The sequence below is a fragment of the Nelumbo nucifera genome, chromosome 4 (assembly GCF_055504915.1).
Source record: "Nelumbo nucifera cultivar China Antique chromosome 4, China Antique-T2T, whole genome shotgun sequence".
NCBI lineage: Eukaryota > Viridiplantae > Streptophyta > Magnoliopsida > Proteales > Nelumbonaceae > Nelumbo > Nelumbo nucifera.
Window position 1 is genome coordinate 73,000,520 of NC_142652.1, and position 8,681 is coordinate 73,009,200.

Sequence of the window (8,681 nt, forward strand, 5' to 3'; positions counted from 1 at the left end):
GTTAACAAGCATTTCCGAGTCCAACTCTACCCATATTCTAGTCAGCCTCAACACAGGCCTCCTTTCAAATGTATATCGTTGTAGTAAATCAAGCATTAGCACAAATTCATAAGTCAAGGATTTGTTGTTGACCATAAAAACAAAAACAACTAATCTGAAATTACCACTATTATCAGGTAGAGAAAGCCTATTTGATCGTGCAAGTGGAGCAGCTAAGGAAGAGAAGAGGATGGAAAAAATATCATGAGACAAATGTTATCTTGATTATACTGCATGATGTTAAGGCTTAGTTTGGAAGGAGTACAAATACAAATATGTAGAGTGCAAAACCTTGTATTTTGTATTATATTTTATGTATTTGCACTGTACATATTTGTATTTGTAACCTTTCTAAACTGAGCCAAGAGGGATGAAGAAGAGGTGGAGGGTTGAGAAAGAAGGAGCATCATCAGTTCGTGTTATGACAATTCACATCTTTCTTTCAGTATATGATAAGAATACTGACATTGGTTTGGGGTGACTACGAATTAAGCACAAAATAGCCCTTCTAATGCCGCATAACAGGATTAATAGCATCTTTGTATTTGTTTACGAAATCACCCCATAATAATATCAGTACTATATGCCAAACATATTCATACTTAACAATGGTATGCCAACAACATCAAAACGCTATCAAACCACTGAACCTTATGTTTCCTTTTCACATCAAAATCCAACCTCGGTACCTGCAGAGCAGAAGCAATGGCACTTCTTACTCGTCGGTAAAACAATTAGGAGAATTCAGGTAGATGTACTCTCTTCAAACATGTGAAATAAACCAAAATAGAAACCAAACATCCTCTTTATATGCTCCCTCTATCAGAAAGAAACAAGACAGCACCTATTATTAAGTTCACCATGGCACCAGCTTTCCAATAGCTCATCTTATTGAACTGGATTAGATCCTTGGGTAAATTGCACCTGGTTTGGTAAAAAATGTTGAATGGGATCAAAATTAGTTTGAAGCCATGATATAGGCATTAATTCCATTATAATGAAGAATATGACAGTAATTAACTGATGGAGCTCTTCCTTCAGTTTTTCCCTTTAATTAACAAGAAGTATGGTTTCTTTTTAGAATTAAACAATGAAGGAAATGTGAAGAAATGGATAATGATGTTGAATAGACTGCATTACTAGCGCAAACATTTTTGTTATATGTGGAAAAATAAGAAAAATGCACAAAGCATAAAATATTAGTTTGTATCATTGATACAACTCTATGATTACAAATCTCCTCTGGGTACAGAAGAGCCAGAAAGCAAGAGATTTTACATAATTGTTGGACCTACACCAAGTATATATGAAGAAAACCCACCACAAGCACCCCATAGTATACTGATCCATATAATAAACAAACCAATCACCTTGGCGATTTCAAGTTAAGTTTGAGGGCTCTGTCCCAAATTGGATGGTTGTGCTTCACCTGTCCTTGGACTGTGTCCACCAAGCTGAGGACTTTGATGATCCCCTCTCAATTCAGTTATTCGAGGACTATATGCTTTCTCTGCAAACCGGGGGCTTTGAAGGGTTTTAAGATTGTTTAGTGGAGTTGCATTGGAGCTTGTTATTTTGGAACTGCAGGTACGCCTAAACTCACCCCGGCCTCGAGTGATCATCTCATCTAGAAGCTCTCTTTCTGCAAAATCTCTCATAACTCCCTCCTGCCAATACCACATCAACCACTCAAGGATTATAAATTAAACAGGTTTTTGTTTACTTATGAAGAATTCTTTGATGGTAATGTCATAAATGAGTTGAAATGTTTTTCAAATATTTCACTTAAATTATGCAAATGCAAGAATCTTTAAGTAAAAAAAGAAAGAAATGGAAGGGAAGCAGGCTGAAATTGTAAAACGAGAAAACTTACAATTGCTGGGTACTCTTCATATTCTGCTGCATCTAAATCTTGAAGGTGTAACCCTTTGAAAAACTTGGGCAGAAGGTATTGCCTCACAGGAACCAAAAGCATGATCATCAAAGAAAACAGAACCCCAGCAATTGGTATCCATGTAATTCCAAAACATACGAGCAAGTAAGTTGTCTGGAAAATCGTAAAAGTTGCAATTGCCTTGAAGGGCACACTTTCCACAAATGTTGCATGATACTCCTCAAGCACTCTGGAACAAGGAAAATGTGTTATTTCTTTAAAAACCAGGGCAGAGGATGGGAAGAAAGAGCTAATGTAAAGATAATATTACTTGTATCTTCTGCTTGGAGCAGTGAAAAGCAATAGGATCCTTTCCCAAAATTGATTGCCAGGTAAGCTTTCAATGGACATGAAGGCAAAGTAGCCCCAGAGCACCGAGGTCGGAATCATTTTAAGGAAAGGCATGGCTGCAACACAACCTCCCACCATTAAAGCTTGAAGTAAGTTGCTAACCCGCTGCTCTTTGACCTCAACAGGCAAGAGATCATCAATCTCCTTCTCAACATCAAATACTGTCTCATCAACAGGAGCATCAATATTTCCAAGGCTTGATGCCAATTGAATTGTTGACTCTTTCAGTTCCTTTAGTCCCTGTGCAAGCAACTCAATGCTTTAAGGCAAGGTTGTATATATTTTTGATTCAGAATTGACTGACTAATATATGCTATACAAACTAAAACTAGGAAGGTTGACTCTGAAATCTCAATGGGCTATACATTGGGTGTAAGATGTTTAACAAAATCCCGGGATGACAAGCATGAAAGCATGCATTTGTGTCTAGGAGAGGGTTACTTAACGCTAAAATGCTGGAGGTTAGGTCCAAATGCAGTCTACCCCTCCCAAGATCCTAGATAGACAGAGCCACAATTGCATAATAACCAAAATGATTAATATATTTGGAAGTAAGGAAACTTCTATGATGTCAGAAGGATATGATAATGGAAGAACTTTGACCAATCAGAACCTCCAGTGAACATTGACGAATTACCAGTTGATTGGTTCTCAGCTTTCTAGGTATCATGCCTTTTCACTATCATAGACTCTAAAGTAATTATATATATGAACTAGCTTAGGAGCCATTATCCCTTCAACATATGAAAATGCCTTGATCATGGTAAAGCTTTGTCAACTCTGCCAGGACACCACCTCATGCAAATAACTAAGGAGAACATGGCCCATGAATGGAGTTTCTGGTGAACCTAATCAAGTGATTTGACCTAGCTAGGTCAAGGGTGCTAGTTTTCCCCACTCTAGCTGAGTCACTCTAGAGAGAGAAGAAAGTAGATTTTTTTTTTTTTTATGTTTTGTAATTCAAATTCTAGACATTAGATATCATACTCGAACTGAAGCCTCCTGATAGATCAATGGAGTCTGCATCTGTTGGTAGGCCTCTTGCATACTTCCATATAATTGCCCCAAGCTTGAGTTCTTACTCATACTTTTGCGAGCTGTGGCTACAAGCCGGTTACGTAGAAGCTGCAGGGTAAGCAGTCCTTGTTAGAATTGAAAAATGTAGTTGCTGGTAGTGAAAAAATAAATGCATTGAGTCTAACAAAAATAGAACTTTAACCAGGTCCACTTAGAACAACAATTTGTTAAAATACATCTCAAACTACACATGTTCCAAATTTTCCTTGACAAGATGGGGTATAGAAGGTAAGTGTGCTTGAAATGAACCAAGAACCTTATAGCTCAACATACAATACCTTAGTTAAGATGATGGCTCAGCTACCAGGAGTAGGTATGCTCTTGCACCATGATGGTTGAGTCTCATAGAATGGTTTAGAGTGACTACTGACTAATAAATTAAAAAAAAAAAAACAAAGGTTTGGGATGCCTTACTTGGTGCTTAAGAGTAGCCAAACTCTTTGTATGCATTGGAGATTGTGGGATGACACCATTTGATGGTGGTATACCAAGAAGACCACACAATATGACCTGAAATTTGAACAGAAGAATTTAGAGGTCTACTACAAAGGTTAATATGTACTATGGATCAAAGTAAAAATAATTAAGTAAAAGATTCCAGTAATTGGATAAAGAAAAGGATGAAAGAAGGTTTGTCTACCAGGAAACCCAAGAGAAGTAAATCATAATGGAAAGACGGTGGTTTTCTCAAATTGAACTCTTTCTGCTGAGCAAGCTGAGATGCTACACTGTGGTCAAAATAGTACAGAACTGCAATCATTGTTGCTGGAATAAAAGCTCCAACTATATAGAGGATGGGCACATCTAGCATCTCCTGTCAATTTTAAGAACAAATTATCAGTACTAGTTCTTCCTAATGGACTAAGATCTGTATGGTCTGGTCTGCACAAATAGAAAATCAAGAAAAAAAAAGGAATAGCAATAAAAACAAGAACAAATTGTTCCTTTATCAACATAAAAAAAAACATCAGGAAATGCAAGGGTGATTTGGACATGCCTTGATTACTGTCCAATTCTCATAGGCGCCTGGTGACCATGGATTTGGGCTGAAGAGGCGTCGAGGGATCCCTCTTGGAACACTACCAGATGGTATGTAGGAAACAGCAGTCCACACTAGAACCATCAACGGCACACCGTAGTCTGCTACAAAGCCTCGTAGCCAGCCTGCAAAAGATTTAGTTTCAGATTTTCTGTAAAGTGGATAAAATCATGTCTACAAGAGAAGGACCACCAGTTCTCATTCACAATTGTGTTAAGAACCTTGACTGATTGCTGGAATGGATGGACAAGATGCCTCTCTTTATTTCTGTTAAATAAGAACAAGTACTGCTAAAGTTGTTCTAGAACAAGTCAGTTCATGCATAAACGAAATCCAAAACATGCTTACCAGATCCATATCGCCATGATCGTGCTTTCCGACTTCTCAGTGCAGTAAGAAGAAGTCCAAACGACAAAACTAAAGCAAACATCCCATTTGCAAACCTCCATGAAGGTAAAAACTGCGTTAAGTTTGGATTTTCTCTTTGGGGTATGCGAAACTCATCCACAACACCCTAAAAATCCAACACATGAGTTGAAATTGGAATCAATCTACCAACTTGCATCCAATTGATCATTTATGACAAATGCACAGTCTATGTATTCCTTTATCTTTTTTAATTTTACATTAACCCAAGAAAAGTAATTGATTAAAAAAAACTAAGCACTATAATCTTACTTTAATAGCTTGCTGCATGAAGAGCATTGCAATAAGCAGACCAAACAGTTCCCCTGCCAATCGGGTAAACCTATTGATAATAGAGCAAGCTCCTAAAATAGCCAGCAAGAACAGCAAGATTGCAGTCCATACACATACCCTGCCAAAAGATCATGTAAGTTCTACTACAAAGAAATCAAAAAGTAATATTTCAATACGTATATTAATGTGCAAAACAGAGGCAGAGGCAGAAATATCTTACCATCCAGTCCATGCTAGGAAGAGTTTTGGTCCCAAATCAGGTCTGTCTTTGGCAAAGTTAAACATGAACGTGTACATAAGCACAGTAGGTTCTGCCACTCCAAGAATCAGCAAAGGATGACCTCCAATAATAGAGTGTATAATCCCACACAAAGCAGTAGATGCCAATGTCTGAACTGCTGTTAGAATCCCATCTGCCAATACCAGGTACAACACAAGCTATAAAATTTGGATGATTTTCCTTTGTGAACTAAATATCAATTCCAATTTTCCCTTTACTTCATGTAAACGAAATGCTTCTATTAATAGCTTGCAATGCAAAGGAAATCCTATCAATACCATTCGAAACTCTAGCTGGACTTCATGAGATTACCAACCTAACTAGAAAACAGAATTCGAACCACAGTATAAATTATCAGTGTTACCTGTATTTCTGTCCAACTGTTCACCAAATGAAATAACTGGGATAGCAGAAGCAAAGAATATGTAAGTTGTTGGAGCCAAAATCCTGAAAAAAATAAGATAATCGGGCTAATGTCACAATCTTATATGGCTATATCAAAATTAATCCATGAAAGAACCCTGAAATAAGAAACCAGAAACCTGCCATCTAGACTTTATTTTACATAAGAATATTCAGATAAGAAGTTGATCTTTTCACCTCCCTAAATTTCATTTGCAAGTAAACGCATAAAAGGCTTCCTAGTAACAGAAACTGACATATACCTGAAGCCTGCTTTAATACCGCTGGTCCAATCTTGTTTGTAACACATCAATCTTCCTTGAAGGTCATTCTTGATTCCGCGAAAAGGCACGAAGGTCTCCTCCATGGTGTGTGGCAAGTCAACTGGGTTATCTTCCTTTAATGGCTGGATGCCAAATGATGACTATAACAGGCACAAATCAGCTGCAAACTCTTATGGATTTTGAGCCATTACGACCACGAAGCGGGGTGACATTACAAGAATCGACAATCTAATATATCTGAAATTGCAGAACCTCTAAATCAATGGAAGCTCAGAAGAGAGTTACATGACTCGATCCCACAAATAGACTGGCTAATTTTCAAGCAGACAAACCAAGCCTCAAGACCCACAACTAGAAAAGCGAGAAATTTTAGACTAACAAGGACATTGAATCAATTAAACCACAAAAAGACCGACCCTTTTGCTTGCATTGAAGTTCTTCCTCAAGACAATGTACGTAAGCTGTGAGCACATGGGAGGTCTGAGAGGAAAGTTCTATATATATAAGCTTGAAAAGGGTTGAAAATGGGAACTGTAGATTAGATGCAGAGGCGATTAGGCGAATGTGGGTCATAACTCATGAGAGGAACCTCACTGCCAGTGCTGTTCAACAGCAAAACCAAATTAAAAAATTTAAAAATAAATCAGCCGACAAGCTGATAAAACCCCGAAAAGAATTAAAAAAAAGGACAAAGAACCAACAGAAAAAGGAGCAGAGTTTATAACTGAATATTCAAAGTAGTGGTGATATCGTAGAGTATACAGCAGCTCAAATACTTGGAGAAGAAAAAAAGAGAGGAAGGGAGGTGCCAGTCCATAACAAGCTGGCTTGAGGCTTGGAGGAAGTATCCAAGCAGCTTCTCTCCTCTTTACTCTCTTTCTCTCTCTCTACTGTATATGTATTTAGTTATTGATTTGTTACATAAGTATGATATAAGTCTGATATCTGATTCTCAGTATTTTCTTTACTCAAAAGAAAATGAAAAAAGAGACAATGCTGATTTGGTACCTCGCCAGGTTGATGTATTAAAATAAATTTCTTACTTACACCGTAGATATATCGAGACGGGGTAATTAAAGCCGTGTTTGACGTCAGCGTTAGTGGGTCTCTCATCTCCCACTACCTTCGATTACGGGATCCACAGTCATGAGAATTGGAATTGCATTACATTAAAATGTTTTTTTTTTTCTTTCCAAGTTACGTTAAAAAGTTATCTCGCGAAATACCTAATAAAATTCTTATGCGCCCCAAATGACAGAATTGCCCCTACAGCCCACAGGTAGTTTAAATTAATAAATAAATAGTAAACATCCAGTGGAAGAGGAGAATGTTGGGACTTGGGATTTGACCGGTTTAGCAAGAACATGACATGCCTCCAATCAGGATCGTCTGATTCTTGGATGCCCCAATAATACTTTCTGTCAACATTGTCCATTAAGGACCGTCCGATCTGTTATTTATATTTTTGTTGATGATCTGTTCAACTTCAACCTTTCACGAAATAAAAAAAAAAAAAAAATTCCCGCGCTGTATTAAGGACCGTCCGATCTGTCATTAACTAATCCTTTAACTAGCCGTTAAGTGATTTGAAAAGATACAAGTGCCCTTTGAATATCATCTAATTTTCTTTATCAATCATCCACATTGATAAAAAATGAACGGTCTCAAATTCTTGCCTCTTCTATTCAAGAAAGTTAGGATTATATCTCAATGGGCATTCTGGTTACCCCAACTTTCTTGAGCAGAAGAGGCAAGAATTTAGGATTGTTCATTTTTTATCAACGTTTGGATGGTTAATAAAGAGAATTAGATGACACTTGAAGGGTATTGGTGTCTTTTCAAATGGCACTTAACAACTAGTTAATGGGGGCAGGTGCTAGATTGATACGTTTTGAAAGTTTGAGTACTAAGTTGTCGTGTTTTAAAGTTCGGGGACCAAAGTGGCACTAGACCCAAAGTAATTAATCAAGGAAGAATTGTAAATATAAAATCAATGTTCTGAAAACCAACTCGGAACCGTAGTTTTTGGGTCAGCAGTCTGGTCATTCAATTCCAATGGCTAGTTTGTTTTAATTTAAAAAATAAAAAATAGCCAAAAAAATCATTGTTCGTGTCAATATTTTAACCACATCGTCAATGGGTCATTGACCAAGTCAAGGGTATTTGGCCAAGGAAGAGGTTAAGGGTGAAATAGAATTGGTTTTTTGGATGGTTTTTTGACTGAACGATCCAACCATCCGGATTCAATGATGGTTTGAAAATCATGTATAAAACACGATGCACGCTCCAAGAAAAAGTGGAGTCCATCATCACAAAGTTCTCCTCACACCAACCTCACAGCATGTACCAACCACACATTAGGAACATCTCCCATACTTGTATGTTATTATTTATGGGTGATATTTCCAATACACAATGGGATGTGGCTGTGAGGTCAATGTGAGGAGTGCTCTATGAGGAGAATATCCCAATTTAAAAATGAGTGGCCCCACAAATCCCTGGGAATCAATGACAATTGGCGATTCCTTGAGAATTGAGAACTCCATTTAATTTTGTGGATACTAAGGTTAGTTTGGT

At 37.5% G+C, this 8,681-nt stretch overlaps 1 protein-coding gene across 3 annotated transcripts; it reads right to left on the reverse strand.

Moving 5' to 3' along the window:
- Positions 1–551: 551 nt before the first annotated feature.
- Positions 552–6,729, reverse strand: LOC104611231 (boron transporter 1-like). Of its 3 annotated transcripts, XR_016085543.1 has the most exons (14): positions 6,084–6,729; positions 5,783–5,865; positions 5,359–5,551; positions 5,118–5,256; positions 4,788–4,953; positions 4,398–4,564; positions 4,041–4,214; positions 3,815–3,910; positions 3,311–3,448; positions 2,244–2,563; positions 1,913–2,162; positions 1,410–1,706; positions 884–963; positions 552–728 (listed from the first exon to the last, which is right to left on the reverse strand). XR_016085543.1 is itself a non-coding variant. In XM_088903282.1 (13 exons), the coding sequence occupies exons 1-12, from the start codon at positions 6,185–6,187 to the stop codon at positions 1,425–1,427; spliced, it is 2,112 nt and encodes a 703-aa protein (XP_088759408.1). In that variant the 5' UTR covers positions 6,188–6,729; the 3' UTR covers positions 850–963; positions 1,410–1,424. The 3 variants fall into 3 exon arrangements, 2 of the variants coding, with proteins under 2 accessions (XP_088759408.1, XP_010276509.1); XM_088903282.1 differs by lacking the exon at positions 552–728 and having other exon boundaries at positions 850–963; XM_010278207.3 differs by lacking the exons at positions 552–728; positions 884–963 and having other exon boundaries at positions 1,176–1,706; positions 6,084–6,341; positions 6,521–6,661.
- Between the last annotated feature and the right edge of the window lie 1,952 nt (positions 6,730–8,681).

Coding starts and splice junctions, on each gene's coding strand:
- LOC104611231 (XM_088903282.1), bottom strand. CDS start 6,187: ATGGAGGAGACCTTCGTGCCTTTTCGCGGAATCAAGAATGACCTTCAA. Junction 3,911..4,040: donor TACTTCTCTTGGGTTTCCTG/GTAGACAAACCT, acceptor TTCAAATTTCAG/GTCATATTGTGTGGTCTTCT. Junction 1,707..1,912: donor ATGAAGAGTACCCAGCAATT/GTAAGTTTTCTC, acceptor TGGTATTGGCAG/GAGGGAGTTATGAGAGATTT.